A 19,735-nucleotide genomic window follows, 5' to 3' on the forward strand; every position below is an offset into this window, starting at 1 on the left:
TTGCGCTTGCTGGCAGGGCACCCCTGGGCATGCAGGGTACTGTCTCTGAGCCTCTGTTCTCTCACTGTGGAATGGGATTGATACTAGGTGCCTTAGTACCGTGCCCGGCACAGAAAACAGGGGCTCATCAAAAGGCAGCTGTTACAATAACTGTTCTTCTCGTTGCTGTTATTAATCCCAGAGGAGGTGGCATTATGCAGGGTTATGAAACATTTTGCATAAACCTCTCCAACTACTGAGACATGCAAGGAGCCCAACGGTGGCCCCATCAGCACCGCCTGGGGATGTCTGGGGACCTATGTGCCCAGAGTCATGCTGTCCCTGGTTGACAGTGTGCCCAGTGCCGGCCAAGGCCCCCTCCCCCTCTTGCCTAGCCCAGATGCAGCCATCCATCAACTTCTGGAAAGTTCCCAAATCCCAGGGATTTACAAGTTTTTAATGGTGCAGGGAGTAGCAGAGGCAGCCAGCCCACTCCTCCTGCCCCAAGTCACCAGCAGGCTGTGCCCCAAGTTAAGGTCTGCACTGTCACCTACAGCAGACTCTTCACCCCGCAGCCCAACCCCTAAAGAAGGAAGGAAAGAGGCCCTTATGGAGAAGCAGCCACCTACTTGGGTTCCGCTGTCTTTGCCAACAAGGACGCCCATGGTGCAGGAGTTCAGCTGCGGATGATGACATGCATCCAAGCCCCAGGTCAGTGCACACAAGCAGAGAACTGGGAGAGCACAGCCATGAGCTGCGAGGCCAGCTCTGGAACCAGGGTGGCTTGGGTGCTAGATGAGCCACCGGTCCTTCCTGCTTCTAATCAGATTGTGGGGGCGTGCACAGAACTCTGCAGAAATGCCCTCAGGGAGGCCAGGTGGGGACCAAAAGGCCATGGTTGCTAGGAAAAGCCAAGCTGTTGCTGGCAGAGACCAGGTCACTAGGCAACCATCTGCCCGTTACCAAGGCCCACACGTCACGTCATCAGTAACCCCTGTGCCTCTGCAAAGCTGGCCGAGAGCATCCTTTCCCAGCCAGCGACAGCCCAGCCCACTTGCCCACGCCTGTCCTCTCTCATCACCGTGTTCTCGTCCCTACCTGGGGCCCCAGGCCCAAAAATTCCCTGAGTGTGAGCTCTGGGTGAATGTTGTGTGAGTGTGTTTGTGAGTAACTGTATGTATGTATTTATGTGCATGAGCGTGTACGCAAGGTGTGGTGTGGATGTATGTGTGTACGTGGGTGCACACATGTGAACACGTTGGTGTGTGTTGTGTGTCTTGTGCCTGTTAGCAGGCTGTGTGTGGGTATAAATGTGTGCATGCCCACACATTTAAGTGTGCTCATAACCCAGAGTGTGTGTCTCTATCTATGTGCTGGTATGTGTGTGTAGTGTAGATATGCATGTGTGTGCTGGCTGTACCGTGCACTGATATGCACTGAGAACATATGTGTAGTTAATGTGCATGTGTGAGCACATTGGCTGACTGGCCTGCAAGAGTGTTTCAGCTCAAGAGCAATTGCGTATAAGGGGTTTTTAGGCCTTCGTGCTGGGCGCACATGTTTAGTGGGGGAACAACTTTCCCACTATGTGCTCTGCACAGAGGCGGTGGAAAGCAGAGGGCAAATAAGGCTGCACTAGCGAAGCCAGGCAGCGTCAAAGGTCTTCATCTCATGAAAGGATAGTCACCTGTTAGTGAGAGCAACCTGGCTCTGAAAGGGCCCAGAGGGCAGAATTAGCACTGGGTTACAGAAACCATAGGGTAGCAGGCTTAGTTTTTGTGGAAGAACCCAATCCCTAAATTAGAGATGCATGTGGAGGGAATGAGGAGCCTTCAGGAGGTTGTGAGCTCCCTGTCATTAGAGGCAAGCAAGTAACTGTGTGGCCTCCTGCCAAGGATGGAAAGATTATATTTGAGCTGAGCAAAAGTGAACCATTGGATTAACACACAGTCTACAGGCACACACCTGATCATCTACATTTGCTCTCTTACAACACTAAACTATGTTTTCTACCTTTATCTTGTATCTACCTACCACTTCAGCATTTTATTAAAAATAATAATAGTAAAGAGAGAAATGTGGTATCCACATATAAATGAAGTATAAAAATCAAATGAGTATTCATATTTGAACTGACTGTTTATAGTTCATAATGCATGAGCAAAACCGAAAGTTTCTGTGATGGCTGCCCTTGTACTGTTCACCATGTAACTTATTCATTATGTAAGAATTTGTTCTCCATGTAAGAACTTGTTCGTTATGCCTCAGAAGATTGGAGACTGACGAAAATTAGGCTTGGGGTGGATTAATGATTGTGCATTGAGCATTGACTCCCCTATACAGAATTTTATTGTCGTTAACAACCATTTGATCAATAAATATGAGAGATGCCCTCACCACAACAACAAAAAAAAGTACACACTTCCAATTGTAAAATAAATAAGTAACCGGGATGTAATGTATAGCATAAGGAATATAGTCAAAATATTGTAACAACTTGGTATGGTGATAGCTGGTACCTAGAATTATCATGTATATAAATGTTGAATCACTGTGTTGTACACCTGAAACTAATGTAATACTGTGTGTCAACTTCCCTTCAATAAAAAAAAAAAAAAAAAAAAAGTGAACCAAAAGCAGATGACACTGAGCAGGCTTCCAGCCCTAAAATCCTGTACTGGTCCTGTGGTTTAACTGGTTCCTGACTGGGACTAAAGTAATCCTCAGTGGGGATGAGAACAGCAGTGACTTTCAGGGGCACTCATTCCAGGCCGGGTCCCACCCATTATCCCAGCTAGGTGGAAAGGATGGGGGTGAGGGGGGCAGAGGGCAGAGTGACAGGGACAGGGAATGACGCAAGGGGGCTGGAGCAGGGAACAGATTAAATCAGTCTGGCCCGACCAGAGATAAAAGCCCCGCACTGCCCTCCCTGCCTCATTGTCTCCACAATGCAACAGCCAGATGGTGTCACTCCCCTGCTCACAAACCTTCAATGGCTCCTCATGTCTCTCAGGAAATCAAGTCCAAGGCCTTTATAATCTGGCCCCACCAGCTCTGAAGCGTCATCTCTCACCACTTCCACCAGCTACAGTGTCACTGTTGCCCAGACCCGCTGGCTGCCTCTCAGACAGGGGATCACTCCCTCCGCCTTGAAAACACTTTCCTAGTTGATGGCCAGGCCCCATTCATCTCATCTCCCTTGCCCCTCAGTGGCACCTCCTCAGTGTTTTCTGCTTCGTCCTCACCGCCCCAGCTTTAATCTGGCCTTTGAGCCGCTCCTCTATCCACGCTCACTCCCCAGGCATCTCCTCCAGCCACACTGTTTTCAATCCCATCTTCCAGAGCAGACTCCTGACTTCACATCTCCATCCTCTGACTGTCTCTAAATCCACACTCAGGCGTCCAACTGCCCGCTCTTCACACGTGCATCCACCTCTCTGTCCGTCCTTCTGTCCATACCACGTTGCTACAAAACTCCCTTAGTGATTTCCCTTTTTTATTGAAATATATTTGACATGTCACATTGTGTAAATGTAAGGTATACTTGTTGACTTGATACATTCATATGTTATAATCTGATTATCATTATAGTAATAATTAACACATCCACCCCATCACATAATTACCATTTCTTCTTAGTCGTTAGAATAACTAAGATCTGGTCTCTTAGCAAAGCTGATAATTAGAACTTTTAGTGGTCTCTGATCTCCATTTTTTAACCTTTAAGCATTTTTTAACCATTTTTGTGGGTGTTAGTGTTGAAATCATTATGGAGATTTCATGGGCAGAGATTCACCCACCAATGGGCGGCAGAGCAGAATCCAGAGCAGCCTTAGAAAATGTCAAAGGCAACCATGGAACCACTGTGGGGGATGTGGAGGGGAACAAGCCCTATGCCTTGGCTTTATTAATTGTAGGGGAGACCTGTGAGCCCACTGCATGTGTACATTCATTCATCCATCCGTGCATTCAACCAGCATTTATTTGGTGCCTACAGCCCCAGGTACTGTTGCAGGATTTAGGGACATGGCAGCAAACACAATAGACAAAAACCCCCGCCCTCCGGTAGGTTGAGTTCTGGTGTCTGTGTGTGGTGCCGGGGGGAGGTTAGAAGGTGGGTAATATCAGTCTCAGGTCACTGTCAGCACAGTAGAGCGGCCCCAGTGTCCCCAGCCCCCCTGCGCAGTGCCCTGCAACACACAGCAGAGGACAGAGGAAGGAGTGCCCGTGAGCAGCAGAGAGTCCCCACCCCAGGAGCCCCGCCGCCCGCTCAGGGACGGCTCCCTGGGCCACCCTTCAGCCAGAGGGAGAGGGCCTTACTCAGGTTCCTCCTCCTCCTCTTCCCCTTCCTCCTCTCCATCTTCCTCCTCCTCCTCTTCTTCTTTCTCTTCTTGTACCTGGGGCAGCTCCCTGAGTTGAAGTCAGAGGCAGGAGGTGAGCCCACCTGCAGCCCCACCCCACCCCCAGTCCACTTCCCACCCCCATTTTTCATAAGATGTTCTGTGACCCCTGAAACCAGACCTGAACTCCTCAAACAAGACTTGACCTGGGGAGCCCCACCTGAGAATCCTGGGGTCTCTCTAGCAACATGGGCTTTTCACTGCATGAGGGCCTATCACAGCCCCACCATCCTGGTGGTGATCCTAGGCCAACCCCTAATCCTCTTTGGGATTCAGTCTCCCCATCTTTGTGATGTAGGTCATTGGCCTGAGGATCTGAGACCTCCCAGCTTGAGCAGCCATCACCAAGGTCACTAGTGGGAACAAAGATCTTTATGTCCCTGGTGGAGGGTGACCTGGCAATCGCTACCACAGTTACACATTCCCATGCCCAATGACCCTGCAGCCCCCTTTCTGGAAATTTATCCTGTGGACATACTCACATGCACATGCATGTGCAAGGACATGTGCCACAGTTTATAATAATAAAATTTTGGAATAAACTTAAATGTCTATCATTAATGGAGAGGACAGGTTAAATAAATCCCAGCACATCTGTACAATGGAATATTATGCAGCTGTAAAAGGAAAAATGTGGACAATCTCTAGGCAGTGAATGTGGAAAGACCTCAAGATACTTGTTGAACGAATACAGCAAGGTGCAGATAGGTAAGTGTGTGTGATATGCTATCTTTTGGGCAAACAAAAAAAAAATGGGGGAGGGGAATCCATGCTTGTATATGCTCAGATATACAAGCACGGAAAAACCTGGCAGCCGTTGTTGGGTATGTGGGGGAAGGCGAGGGAGGGGGGCAGGCTTGGTTCCTGCTCTAGGCTCCTTTGTGAATTTTAGGCTATGTGCCTATTATCTTGCTAAACAATCTTCTTTTCCAGGGCCTTGTCTGGCCCCACCTGGGCATCTCTTCCATGGCCTTGTTCTCCTCTTCATAAGTTGGCGCTGTCTCTGAGCCCTGTAGGCTGGTGCTGCCATCCTGATGCTCGCCCTCCTCCCAGCAAGGGTCGACTTCTTCTGGAATGAGATCAGGCTCCTCTTGCTCTCCAGGGAGGATGCTGACTGCAGGGGACACAGGGAAGCGGGGAGTGGGCTTGGGCCTCTGAGCCCCAGGGCCCACACAGGGGGTCTTGGCCATCACCAGCAGCGTGCCAGCTCTCAGCCAAGCAGCAGAAGTGACACCATTATCAGAGGGACCAGTAACGAAGGATCATGCTAAAGAGATGGGCTGAAGCCCACGATCATTCACCCTGTCTCCTGTCATCAGCTTCCCTCCTCTTTTTCCTCTTAAGACAGAGCTTCAATTACAGTTTTTGTTTCTCACTGGGGCCCCTTTTTTGAAGGTTTGTGCAGAAGCAGAAACAATGTTTCTAACCACAACAGCACAGGGGTTGCAGAAAGACCAGGGCCAATGTCTGCCTTGCCACATCCAGTTGCAGGGTGGCCTGGAATGTCTCCAGGCATACAGAGAGAGCTTGCCCATTTCCTGTTCTCTAGATGCTACCCCCTGGTGACAGCACACTACATGCCCATACCATCAGCACCGGCTTCTGGGAGTCTTTCTGTCCTGGGCCTAGAGGCTCCAGCCTCTAAGGAACTTTCTGGTGGAGGTAGTCCCACCTTTAGATAGGAGCCTATAATTTTCAACATCTTTTCTGTATACCCTGGTCCCTGACAATGAAAACACTGTCAAGCTGCGAGCTGGGCACAAGTGGGTGTAGGGAAGTCTTATCAGGACCTAAGCCCACCCACAGGCAGGAGAAAGGGGAGAAAGAGGGAGATTGCCTGGAGACCAGGTATTTCCAGAGAGGTCTGGGGTCTTGGTGGCCCTGAAGCCAAGCACGAATTACTAACAGCAACTTTAACTGGAAGCTGGCCTTAAGTCTTATCTATGACTTTGGAAGTTACTGTCCATGGTGTAAAATAATTATTATGATAATGGCAGCTACATCATTGAGCACTTACTGTATGCCTAGCCTTCCGCTAAGGGATTACATGGCTCAACTCAACCAGTCCCCACATCACCCTTCTAAGGTGGGAATAGTTTTTACCCCCATTTTCTTCCCCCTGTTTTATACACAGTTCCCCATTGTACAGATGAGCAAACCACTACACAGGTTATATGAGTTGCTTCCCATGTGCCAGCCTGGCTGCTTTCCCAGAGTTGCCTCCCCTGCTCCTGCCTCCCGGCTTCTAGGTAAACAGATGTTATCCTTCCCTGTCTGCCCCCCAAGGGAGGCTCCCACACACATCCTGGACTCCTCTTGCCCTGCACGCACCTGGGGTTTGACCAGGGAAGCTCTTCCAAGTGTGGCTTTGAATCCAGTGGGGGGGCATGTTGTATGTGTCATTCTATGTGACTGCCTGGCAATAGTGTAGTGTCTCCACCGCTAGAAGCCTCTTGAGGTGCAAGTCCCCCCCACAGAGCAGGGGGAATTAGAGGACAGAATTAGAGGGGAATTAGAGGCTCCCTTAGCCTGTGAGCTCCTTAGCTTTCCCAGCAACCCCGCAGGGTGAGGACAGCACTCCCCATGTAATAGACCAGAGAGACTGCTCAGAGAGGCTGAGTGACTTGTCCAAAGCCACACAGGACAGCAGAGGCAGTGCCTGTCCCCCGACTCCTGTTTCCCTGCTGTGCTGTCCCAGGTGATAAACACGCCCCACGAATGCAGCCCTCCCCACAACCCTGCACCCATGGCTGCTCCACAATGGGCACTGGGTGAGCCCAGCACTTGGCGTCCTGATAAGTAGATGCCGTCCTTGCTTACATCCTGGCTTTCCTTTTTATTACCATTTCTTTTTACATACCGTTTAGTGAGTAGGTGTTTTACAAGCATTTCCTTCATTCAGTTCTGTGCCAGACCAGCAAGCCATGCTCTGAACTGTCCCCATTTTACCTACAAAGATTCTACAGCTCTGAGAATGGTGGCCAAGGCATCAGGGGGGCAGGTGTGGCATGCTCCTCCACACTCACCCTGGGCAGGGCCCCAAGAAGACCTGGGGAAGGAGCTGTGGTCCCACCCCTGGGCCCCCGAGCCTCTCCCTGCAGGCGTCTGATCCACAGCTCTCCTGGCTTTTCCAGAGCCCCACCTGGATGCCCAGGGCACAGATGGGGCCACCAAAGCACTGTGGGTGCCCAAGCTCATAGGAAACCGCTGCCTCATCTGGGCCTTAAACTTTACCCCTGTAGACCCTCACGGGCACACCGCCTCCTGGACAGCATGCTCTCTGCCATGTAGGATGACCCTCAGGGCAGCTGAATGGGGTTCTGACTCCAGCAGTGAAGGTCATCAGCCCCATCTGGGAAAGGAGCTCCAGTGTCCAGGACCAGCAGGCAGAGAGCCAGAGGCAGGGACTCTAGGCCAAGGTGCCACCCAGACCCTGGGGTGCTGGCAAAACCCAAACCCTGGCTCAAGGCCTCCAGCCTCTCTGGCAGGCCTGGCTCCCAGGCGCTTCAGATGTGGCCCAAAGTCCCTGCTTGGTTTGCTTTCCTGCCTCCAATGTTTGGTTAGCCTCAGAGAATCTGTGCGCAGCCACTCCCCCTGCTCACCCACCTTCCATGGCTCCCCATTGCCTACAGCCTCTCCCCTAAAACCAGGCCCTGACTTTTCTAGTTTCACCTTATGCATCAAGGACTCAGGATTAGCCAAGTGCCCACCCTTCTCCCTCTCCTGCCCCAGGCATTGGCTCACTTTATTCCCTTACTGAATTGCCCTCCACCTATACAGCCAGAGAGATGGTGTAAATGGGTAAAGTGGAGCATGCCACCTGCCCTCAAGTGGCAGCTGCTGCTCAGACAGTCCCTACAAGCATACGTGGGCCCTTTACAGCTGGATATTCCTAGTCTGGTGAAGAAGCCAGACTTTCTTTATACAAAACCAGCTGATTTTTAAATGTTAGTAACTAATTTTCATTTTAATGTCACTCCTTGTCCCAAACACAGACATCTGTGGGCCCGCTGGCTCAGAACCCCTAGTCAATTTCTCATTCCTGCAACCCCAATACCATAGGCCATAGCCTATTTAATGCACCCACTTTTCAAACCTAAATACTCGTTGTAGGCTCAGTGGAAGCAATAATATCATGCAATCACAGGTTTGATGTGCTAATTTATGCTTTTTAATGTTAATGAAAGCATTTGTTCAGGCCCCGAACTTTTCAAGGGCGAGGGCATGGCCAGGCCTAAGGAGATCCTCTTCTAGGAAAACCTGCGTCCTATGGGAGTACCAGCTGTGCCCTGCGCCCTGCTGAGGGCTCTGCCGGCAACCTCTCCAGAGTCCTTGCCAGGCTTGCCCACAGCCTTCGGTGGGAAGTCCTCCCTGCTGTCTAGCCTGAATGCCACTGGCTGCCTTGGCTGACCTGCCCCTTGCTCTGGTGGAAGGTGGTAGCCTTGGCCCCAGAGAGGCGGCTCAGGGACTGGCTCCCCTCATCCTGCCTGGGAGCGCGGGGCGGGGCAGAGGATCAAGGAAGGTGGGGGCTCACAGCCACCTCCTTCCCCCCTCTCCTGCAGGTCTTCTCTTCAGGGCACCCTTCTTTCCTTCCATCCGTCTGTCCGTTTGTCCATCTGTGCTCTCCTAGGCTCCCTTCCCCCTTGTTTCAGAGGCCTCCAGCTGCTGCCACCCCTGAAACAAAGGAGAAGACAGAAGGATGGGTGGCTGGGTGGACAGGCGGAGGGAATGAACGAGTGTGTGCCCTGGCGGGTGAAGGACAGGGAGGCTGGGGGCCCGAGCGGGGAGAAGGGGAGGGACTCTCATCCCCAGCCCCTCAGGATCCCCCCAAAACATATATCCAAGTCCTCACCCCTGTCCCTGTGAGCATGACCTCATTTGAAAATAATTTGCAGATGTCATTAGTTAAGGATCTCAAGATGAGATTTAGGGTGGGCCCTACACTCCATGACTATGTCCTTATAAGAGGGAGAGAGGGAGATTTGACAGACCCGGAGGAAAAGGCAGAGATGGGAGGGCAGCTGGCTAGAAGCCAAGGGACACCAAGGATTGCCACCAGAAACCATGAGGGAGGCATGCGTGGGACAGTTCCTCCCTCAGAGCCCCAGAAGAGACCAATCCTGCCAGCACTTCGGCTTTGGACTCCTGGACTCCTGAACCATGAGAGACTACATTTTTGTTGTTTGAAGGTACCCAGTTTGTGGTCCTTTTTCCTGACAGCCCTGGAAACGATTGCACCCCAATGCCTGGCCCGTGCTGAGTTGGCCCATTGCTGACCAGCACCACCCTCGCCCTCACACTCTGCTACAGCGGCCTGAGTCCTGCCTCCTTTCCAAGGAGGACAGGAGGGGCCAGGGACCTGGAGGAGGTGGGGTCTCTGCTCCCAGGAAGGCTGTGTCTTCCTTCAGCCTTGTCCTGACTGTACAACTGCTGCCAGGCCCAGTGGATGCTAGGTCTGCTCCATGACAACCTGCTCTGTGACCTTGGGCATGTATCTGTGCTCTGCCTGCCCAAGAGCCCCGGGAGTCCCTGCTCTGTGCCCTCCAGGGGGCCATGGCTCCCTGAGACTGAGCAGCCCTACTCTGAAGCCTCCTGTCACAAAGCCGTCACAGTCACACAAACCAGGTTGCCTCCCACGGCCGCTCTGTCAGACTCGAGCTCCACTGTCGGCCAGCCTATGGCTCCAGGTCACAGTGGCCATCCGGTGCCAGAATGCTCACAAAGACCACCATGGGCCCAACGGCCACCACACACAAATACGGAACCTGCTCTGCTCACCTCCAGAACTCATCACAGGCCGGGTGCCTAGCAGGCCCTCCACGATGAGTGTGAGTGAATGAATGCCCTGTATGCCACATGCTTTTTCTGAGGCCTTGAAATGCAGGAAGAGCAGATTTTCTGGCCTCACCCTCTCCTCCTGGTCTCAATTTGTCTCCCAGTCCTGGTGCAGGGCTGGGATAAAGGGAGTACACTCCACCCAACAGCCACAGGTGAGAGGACGGCCTCCCAGCTCAAAGGAGCTGGGGTCTACGGGGTCTAATTCCCCCAGGGAGACCTGTCCCTCTCCTCTCACCCCCAATCAGAGACTGTTTAGCCAAACTCACTGGCCCAGCTGCCAGGGGTCAGTGAGGAGATCTCTCTAGGTGTTCCCAGCAGGAAGGGGTCCCATACAACTCGGCCTCAGAACTGTTTTCTCTGGATAGAAGCAGGAAGGCAGGCAAGGATCCCCCACCACGGCTCCCCCAAGCCCCCATAGGAGCCTCCAGCCACCACCTGGCTCTGGGGACTAGGCCAGGCTGACCTGCGGTGGGGGCTGCAGAGAATGGGCTCCCAGCTACAGGTCAAAAGACCGCACCCCCTGAAAAGTCCTGGCCAGAGACAGCCCCACTGCCCTGATACCGAGACCAAGCAATACCCACCCCCCCCAACCAGATATGCACGCAATGACCCACTAATGTGTCACTTACTGGTCTGCACATCACACATCACAGGGGAGTCAGGCTCCTGCATGGAGAGAAAAAGGAGAAAGTTGCTTCAACCACCCCTCCGGGACACACAGGAGCAAGGTTTTCCTCATCTCCTACCCGGGACACCGGCAAAAGATCCCACTGCCTCAGGCTCGATTTGTCCCGGCTTCTCTCTCGCCTCAGAGGTCGCCCTTGGCTCCAAGTCACTCTCCTAGCAGGATCACCCCTTGGGCCCACCTCAGCAACTTTGCCCATGCTGGGCCTCCTGCCTGGAATGTCCCCTCCACTTCTGTTGTCTGTGTGTGAAAAACCCCCTGCCCACCTCCCCTGGGGGTCGTCTCAACGCTCCATCTGCACTCAGGCCTCTCTTGGCCAGCACCACACCAACACCTGCCCATCCCTCTCCTCCGGGACCCCTCCTCTCACTGAGGGCCCCTTCATCCACGGACCACACCTGCCACTAGACCCCCGTTTCCTCCTCTTGGGAAATCCCAAAGCTCTGCTTCCTCTGCCACCACAGAAACCACATGAACGCAGAGCCTGAGGGCTCAGCCTGCAGGGGAGGGAACTCTGGGACCTCCTGTCTACCTCCTACTGCAGCACTTCTCAGCCCTCCAGCCCGCCCTGTGGTGACTGAAGAGTGTGTGTGGAATGTGAGTCATGCAGAAAGGCAGACTGGGTGCGCTGGGCTCCTACTGCAGGCTCCCTTTTCCCTCTGTGCGCCCCCAGGCCTCAGCTCCCAAGACCCCTCCCACCCCCACCCCAAGCCCTCACCCCCCCAGCCCAGCACCAACCTGTTCCCCAGCCTTCCCATGAGGCACTGGCTGTGGCAGGGCCATGTCCAGCCTGTGCAGGAGCCATGCCACCAACCTGCAAGTGGGGGAGAGCTCGTGGGGAAACTGAGACCAGAGTCAGTTCCCTCCCAGAGCAGACATCGGCCTGCCAGAAGGCAGACCAGAACCCAGTTCTCCAGCCCTGAAGACCAGTGCCCCCTCCCCTCTCCCCCCAGCTTCCCTAGGCAGGCTCCTGGCTGCTGCTCAGACCTCAATGAGTAATTCAGCCTCCCCAGACCCCCAGAGGGCATTTCAGGCCCTTCACACTCTGTCAGGGGTCAAGCATTTGGCAGTACCTATCCTGATTTTAAATGCATGTATCCTAAAAAAATAAATTTAAAAAAATGCATGTATCCTTTGGCCCAACAACCCCATATCCTCTGATTTGTCCTACAGATTAACTTGTGCTTGTGTGAAATGATGCCTCTACAAGGCTGCTGGTCACAGCAAAAGAGTGTTGAATGCAGCAAAAAGCAAACCCGTATGTCCACTGAATGGTTAAATAAAGCTGGTGCATCCATATAGTGGAGCACTGGAGCCACTGAAAGAATGAAGCAGACCTATATGTACAAAACCACTTATAAGATACATTTTTAGGTGAAAAAAGCAAGATACAGAAGATGCAGAACAGTATGTATAGTTTGCTGTTGCCAGGTTTGGGTGTTTAAAGGAGCAATGTGCTCCCAAGCTTGTCTGTGCACAGAAACTGTGTGGAAGGATGAGAAGCTGCCGTGCGGGCACCCTGGGAAGGGGCGCTGGGAACCCCTTTGTATTTTCTCCCAGGTGCATGTGTTACTTTTGTAACTTAATACACTAGCGTGGTGAAGGCTGGGTGTTGGGCTGAGACAAGGCACCAATCTTGTTCCCCATGGGAGGTATGGCATGTGGGGGACTCACCTGGCAGGGTCCCCCGGGGGCAGCAGGGAGGAAGCCTGGAGACCGGGCTGGGGCTCTGGAGTGGGCTCCTCCTCAGGCTCTGGGGGGCCGGGAGTGGGCAAGGGGGTGCTCTCCGGGGCCTGCAGTATAGGCTCCTTTTCCAAGGGGGATTCTGGGGGCTCTAAGCAGGAGGAAGAGTCAGAAGCTAGAGATGATGTGGTGAGGCTCCTTGTGACCCCCTCAGGGGCTCAAGGACCAGGTTTGAGGTGCCCACATGACTGAATGAGGAGTCCCTTGGGACCATTCCAACTACCTCTATCATCAAACAGACCTGGAACTGAGGCACAGGGGACTTGTCAAAGACCTCCCAAAGCTGTCCCAGGCCACCAGCTTCCCAGCCTGGACCGGGGTGAGATTCCAGGGCCCACTACAACAGCCTTCTCCCTGCAAGCCCTGAACCCCTTCCTAGCCTGGGCGGGAGCTCAGGTCCTCACCCAGGATCCCTCAGACCCCAGTTATACCCCCAGCCCAGGCAGCCCCTCCCCATGTCCCCTCCCTGTACCTGGGCCCAAAGCAGCCTCCGCAGTCTCCTGTCCCCAGCCCTGGATCACAAACGGGATGAGGTCACGGAGTGAGCACACCCTGGGTATTCCCTGCCTGGCCAGCTGTGCCCCGTCCTTCCCCTGAATCCCCCTGCCCCTTGCAGTCGCTCCTCCCCATGAAGGACCCTCCAGGAAGGAGAGCACCCGCTCCGTGAGACCGCAGGGGTGGGGATAGCCCGCCGGAGTAGACAGGCCCTTCCCAGGCCCCAGGACCTCTCCCGGGGGTCCGCTGCCTGCTCCCCTTTTTGACTTACCTCAGAGGCTTTTGGAGGCTGAGGTAGCACTTTCTCCAGACTCTGTTCAAGCCACCTGAGCAGCCAGGGCCTGGGCCTGTAGGGGGACAGGTGGTGAGCAGAGTGGCCTAGCCACACTGTCTAGACCGCCTGCTTGGGTCCCACCTCACCAGCCCTTCGTCGTCCTCACACCTCTGCACAGCAGGGTCCTGTACTGGATGTTTTCAAAGGCTCTCAGGTGGTGAGGGACTTCCAGCAACCTCAGATTCAGACCCAGGGCTGGACCAGCCTCAGGACAACAGGCCCAGTCTTGGCCTCATGGCCACGTGAGGACTGGGGGCTGCTTGGAGACCCCTGAGGCATGGGGGGCTCCATGTGACTAGGACCGATAGGTCTGGCTTTCTGTGTCTGGGTGCAGTGCAGTCACATAGGGCCCCATGCTTAGAAGGGCCTGTTTTGGTTTAATGCTCTGTTGTCACAGTCTTAAACCCTTCATCATTTTTTAAAAGCAGTCCTGCATTTTCATTTTGCACTGGGCCCCACAAATTATGTAGTTGGTCCTGGGGCAAATGTTAGGTCCCAGATATATCTAGCCTCTGGGCAGCTCCTCCCTTTTGAGAGAACTCCATGTTCCCAGGAGGACCTCACCCCCCAGGTATGGCCCCCCCAAAATGCTGAAAAGTCCTCCGGGTGCCTTCATCCTAAATCGTTTTGCTGGTCCCACAAGTCAGCTGAGTGGCCCTGGGCACCCCTGGTCTGGGTAGCCTCTAGGGAACAAAAGAAGGACTACAGAGAGAGCCAGAGTAATGCATGAATACATGGAGTTGTGAATGTGTAATTCATTAACTCATCCATGTGTTCACCCCTTCTGTGCTGAGTCCCTGCTATGGGAGGCCCTGGGGGTTCAGCGGTCACCAAGACAATGTCCCTGCCCTTGAAGACCCAAGAGTGTAAAGAAGGGATGAGGGAAGGAAGCAAGGGGTGGACTGAAGGGCTGGAATGAGTGGAGGGGAAAGCACGACTCTGGGTTCCCAGCAGAGATTGCAAACTGGATGCTTCTGGCTTCTTTTGGGGGGCCCACAGTACTCTGGAAACTTCAATTAGTTGGTAATGTCTAAAAATTAAGGATTTTATATAAAAACCCAAATTTCTAGCTTCTCTTGAAAAACTGGTATAGCTGGCCTCACTGGGCCCACACTTCTAGGCAGAAGATGCTGGAGCTGAGCAGGGTCCCTTCCTGGAGGAGGACACTTGCCACAGTCTTCATCCAGCCTGCCAACAAGGAGATGACAAGGCAGCCCCAAACCTTGGGCAGCTCTGAGAAGTCTGCAGCTGAGGCCAATCTGGGCACCCCTGTGCCCCCCACAGTGGCCTGGGCCCTGCCTCTGGTCTCCACACAGCACCCACCTGCCTGTGAGCAGCTCAGCCACACGCTTCCTCACCCTGACCATCTGGGGCTCTCCCAGGAACAAGCACAGCAAACCACGGGCAGCATAGGGCCCATTGCCCCAATACATGGATGAGAGGCCAGGCCAGGGTCACACACTGAGGTGGTGGACCTGGTTCCTGAGCCTGAGACCTTTGGCTCTGGGCACACTGCTCCCCCGTCATACACACTACAGATGAACTCAAGGGCTCCCAAACTGGTGCTCAGGGACAGTCACTCACCCTGTGTCCTGAGCCCCGGTGGCCTCGTTGGGTCCATCTGCAGAGGAAAGGAAGGTGGTCAGCAGTATGAAGCCTTCTCAGAGCCCGCTGCTCAGCCTGACTCGAACCCAGTTTGCAACTTGGGGCCAGTCAGATGAGAAGCTCTGGCCTGTGGCCTCTCCAGGGGGCAGCGCCCATTCCAACCTCCCCTGAATCCCACCACTGAAAAGCCATCCTGACTCCTGGCCTTACCTGAGCCCCCAGTGCCACGGTGCCCAAGGACCTGCGCCTCTGCCTGCCAAGACAGACAGGTGTGAGTGGACAACCAGGTGCATCAGCCCAGCCTGCCCCTTCCCCACCGTCCCACCCTGCTCCCTGCCCCAGCAGTACCTGAGCAAGGCCCTCCAAGCCAGCAGCAGTGCTTGGGGCTTGCCCGCCACCATAGACAGGCTGCGGGATAACATTCTCCACACGCTTCCTGAGCCAGGTCAGCACCCAGCCTCTGGGGCTGCTGAAATACAGAATTACCAGCCCACCCTCAATGTCCCCAGCGCCTCCCTGGTCTGAGTGACAGTCCACAGTGTCCAAAAGAAATTGGTTTGAGTAGCTCTATCTCCCCCCATAAGACTTCAGACATATCACCTCCCTTAAGTCTTTCTTTGTGAAAAATGGGGGATACCAACCCTTCATGAAGCCAGGCAGGCCAGTGCCATCCTGAGGCCACCCTGTCAGCTGCTCAGCACAGAGCAGAGCAGCTCTATCAAGCTGCTCCCACTTGAGCCTGTCTCCTGGGGTCCTCGTCCTGCACTTGGCCCACATCCTGTGCTCCCTGAGGGTCCCCGTTGGGTGCATCCTTGTGGTTGAGACGGGTTGGCCCAAATGTGACAGTCACAGACTCACTGTCTGAGGCTAGCCCCTCAGATAAGCAACAATGGTCTAAACTGTTTGAGCCAACTGGGAGATTTCATGGAAAAGTCTGGATTTCCGGCTTTGTAGGGAAAACAGAAGTTCTGGCCACACTGGATCTACATTTCTCCCAGACACTGAGGACACTGGCCCCACCCTCCATTTCTCTCAGTCACATTGCGCATTTGGCCCAAGAGACCTCCACTTCTGCCTGAGGCTCCCTTCAGCCAGTTTCCAGGATGTTCAGGCCTTTTGCTGAGTGACTGAGGGCCTGGGAGCGGTGCTGGTCTGTGACGCTCAGGGGTTCCCAGCTTGGGGGTGAGGGACTGGCTCTGACAAGAGGGGAGGTGGTGTAGTACCTGTTCACTTGAGGAACCACAGCGACCTGGGCCTGGTGATTTGTGGGCAGAGTAGGGGCAGCCTCCTGGGTTTCTGAAAAAGAGTCCCTCATATTTAGAGCTAGAGCCTCAGAGGGACCCATTTCTACCCTGCTGGGCAGGCCAAGTCAGAGGCAAGGAAGAGGGGAGAACCCCCCGGGGGTCAGAAGGCTCAGCTCAGCTGAAAAGTCCCCAGGCTCCCACCCTCAGCTTCTCTGAGCCTCAGTTTCCTCATCTGTGAAATGGGCCTGCCATCTTCACTGCAAAGCTCTGAGGGAGAACCAGCCCCTCCCTGCTGCGCGGCTCACCCTGAGGGCCGGTGTCAGCTGCAGCCTCTTCTTCTCTCTCGAGTGGCTCCTCAGGTGGCAGGAGGATTCAAACAGGACCACGTAAGCCTCAGTCAGACAGCCTGGTTCAGGCAGGAGCAGTCCCTGGCCCACCCACGAGGGAACCCCCACACCTCACAGGACCAAATGACTCCCTTCTCACAGTCTTCTCTGTAAGTCAGGAGCCTCACCTCCACCTGTGACATTCTCTTCCTCCCAGACCCTGGGTCCCTCAACCAGGGCAGGGCCCTCACACCCCAAAGGTGGCCCCCAGGCCTATTGCACCCCCCCAGGAAGCTGCCTGAGAAGAGGGAGGAATGTTAGAGAGAGTTATGAAGCTTTGGGGCAAGCTGAGAGGAGGAGAGAGGTGAGAGGAGCCCACCAAACACCCAGCCCCCAGTGCTCCCTCTCCTTCTGGGCCAAACTTTCCATTCTCCTCCAGAAGCAGGTGGCATTCAGCTTCTGCAGCTACACCTCCTGCTATTGTATGCACATGTGTGTATATACAAATGTGCATGTGTGTTCACACACACCAACATGTGTCTACCACTCTCTCATGCATTTACATATATGAGCAGACACATGCATATGTGAGCACATGTGTATATGTGCAGTGATACAAAGACGTGTATATACACATGCATACATACACAGACACAAAAATAAGTGTACCTGCCCACACATGCACTGTACATACAAGACACAAAGCATATGTGCATATACATTTGCATATATACACACAGATATTTGCACCCACACATGCACATACACATGCTCAGTCATGTAAGCATAGGCATACATACATGCTTACTCACACTCACACAAACACATACTCATGAACACATCATTTCATATGTATACCAATGCAATCAAATACATACACAGATTAATATACTGTACAGACATACAAACATGTGCATATGCACACACATATGCATGTACACCTGCACACCCAAAGCTCTGCTTCTGAACACGCATACATGAACATACACTCAGAGATATAAAATATGTATATGTACAAACATGTCCATTCACACCATACACACCTACATGCACAGATTCTCAAACATGTGCATACATGCACAAAGCATGGATATACTCACAGACTCAGAAACATGTGCATGCACACACACTTAGACACACTAGTATGCTCCACACACACGGAACTACAAACACATGAATGAATGTATATGTGAACATGTGTGTGCATACATGCACATATGTGTGAGTATACCTTGTTTGCACACTGTAATTTGCTGGTACACGTGTAGGCCAAGCATACCACTAGGGACATGAGGCTCACACATATGTACATACACATGTGTTCACATGCAGACACATGCACATAGACCCTATATCTGGGTAGTTCTATACCCACTGACAGTCTTTCCTCTCTCAGGAATGCCCCACCTCTTCATCTCCTCCACAGTTACAATCTGGCCCAGCCCAATGTGTCTAGGAAACACTCCCCACCAGCTCCCAAGTGTCAAAGTTACGATGATTCTCTCCCTCCTCTGAGCAACCGGAGTTCTCAGTCTGATACGCCTATTTGGCCCTCCCAGAAGGGCAGAGTGAGGCCGGTGTTGGAGCTCACCACATTTCCTCAACATCCCCGTCTCCTGATAGAATGAATGCCCTGACTGGCTACTTGTCTGCAGATCCCCAGGGGCAATGCCATATTCATCACTGTGCTCCCAGCATTGTGCCCAGGCCTGGCATTAATTAGAAGCTTACTTGAATCTATCTAATTGAGCCTCTGAATTAGCTGTCATCAGGCTCCTGAACAGATGGGCTGCAGAACTGGAAAATTTTGAAGTGCTTGAAGGAAAATTGTAGAGCAATGCTGCTCCGAGTATGATCCACGAATCAGTGTCAGTCTGCTAACTGTTACTGGTGTACAATGAATAAGCGGTTCACACCAGAATGTACACCAACACACTGTTTGCTTCATGGAGAAAGTCTTTCTACAAAACAAATGCCACCTGAAGTAAGCAGTCAGCCTGGTGACATAGTAAATTTTAATTTAAATTCTGGCCAGCTGCTAATCTCACATGGACTGCTAACAGGTAGTTGTAGAGGGTGAGGGGAACTGGCTACTTTGAGTACCTCTGTTCTAGACTCTAGAGGTTGGCAAACAATGGCTCATGGGTCAAATCTGGCATCCTGCTTGTTTTTGTAAATAAAATTTTATGGAAACACAACCATGTTCATTCATTTAAATATTGCCCTTAGCTGCTTTCATATTACAAGGACAGAGCTGAATAATTAACAGAGATGGCATGGCCCATAAAGCCTAAAATATTTACTATCTGGCCTTTTACAGAAAAAGCCTTCAACAAGCGCTCTCCACTCTCCAGGCTCAGTTTCCTCACTTTGTACAACGAGGGTGCCAGACCAGGCGACCTCCACATTTCCTTCAGGCTCCAACTTTCTCTGTTGTGGAAGGTGCTGACGCAAGCTGGGGCTTCCCTGAGCAGCAAGGCGAGCGTGCCCTTCCTCGCCCTCCGCTTCTTACCAGGGCCTCATCCCTGGGCTCAGCCTCTTCAGGGGCTGCTTCAGGCTCCTGCTCCGGTTCCAACTCTGGCTCGGGTTCTGCCCCCTCCTCCTCCTCCTGCTTGGTCTTCTGAGGTGTCCCTGGGGGTTGAGGCAGCACTTTCTGGACCCAGCCCAACATCCTGACACCTGTAGGGGACAGAGGCTTTAGGCCTCGCCAGAGTGCTCACAGTTTCTCCCACCATTTGAGGGCCGCTTCTGCAGGTTACACATTTCCCTTTTCTCTCATTATCTTTAAAAATATTTTTGCAATTACATCTCTAGGTATTCACCTTATAGAAATACTCAAGCCCCAAACGTGTATAAAGAGGTTCATTACAACAGTGTTATGGCCAAAGATAAAAAAGAAAACACCCAAATATGCATCAGTAGGAAACTGCAAAGTACATAAATGTTTATCTGTAAGAGGGGCACATAGTAAATAAATCACAGTACATCCAATAATGGAATACTATGGAGCCATTTAAAAAAAGGTGTAGATCTATTTGAACTAACATGGAAAGATACACACGCTCTGGACTTCAGTCTTGAGCAAA

The 19,735-nt window shown here is 52.8% G+C and overlaps 1 protein-coding gene across 1 annotated transcript in view; it reads right to left on the minus strand.

Moving 5' to 3' along the window:
- CNGB1 (cyclic nucleotide gated channel subunit beta 1) overlaps positions 1-19,320 on the minus strand; it is a 68,876-nt gene extending 49,556 nt beyond the window's left edge. The window contains exons 1-13 of the mRNA XM_057492889.1: positions 19,162-19,320; positions 16,629-16,677; positions 16,303-16,375; positions 15,428-15,548; positions 15,290-15,332; positions 15,059-15,095; positions 13,412-13,487; positions 13,118-13,157; positions 12,577-12,736; positions 11,641-11,716; positions 10,847-10,883; positions 5,331-5,493; positions 4,300-4,389 (exon numbers count right to left, since the gene is read on the minus strand). Coding sequence (XP_057348872.1) covers positions 4,300-4,389; positions 5,331-5,493; positions 10,847-10,883; positions 11,641-11,716; positions 12,577-12,736; positions 13,118-13,157; positions 13,412-13,487; positions 15,059-15,095; positions 15,290-15,332; positions 15,428-15,548; positions 16,303-16,375; positions 16,629-16,677; positions 19,162-19,320 — 1,124 coding nt within the window. The remainder of the gene's footprint in view (positions 1-4,299; positions 4,390-5,330; positions 5,494-10,846; positions 10,884-11,640; positions 11,717-12,576; positions 12,737-13,117; positions 13,158-13,411; positions 13,488-15,058; positions 15,096-15,289; positions 15,333-15,427; positions 15,549-16,302; positions 16,376-16,628; positions 16,678-19,161) is intronic.
- Between the last annotated feature and the right edge of the window lie 415 nt (positions 19,321-19,735).

This window comes from Manis pentadactyla, chromosome 15 (assembly GCF_030020395.1).
Source record: "Manis pentadactyla isolate mManPen7 chromosome 15, mManPen7.hap1, whole genome shotgun sequence".
Lineage (NCBI taxonomy): Eukaryota > Metazoa > Chordata > Mammalia > Pholidota > Manidae > Manis > Manis pentadactyla.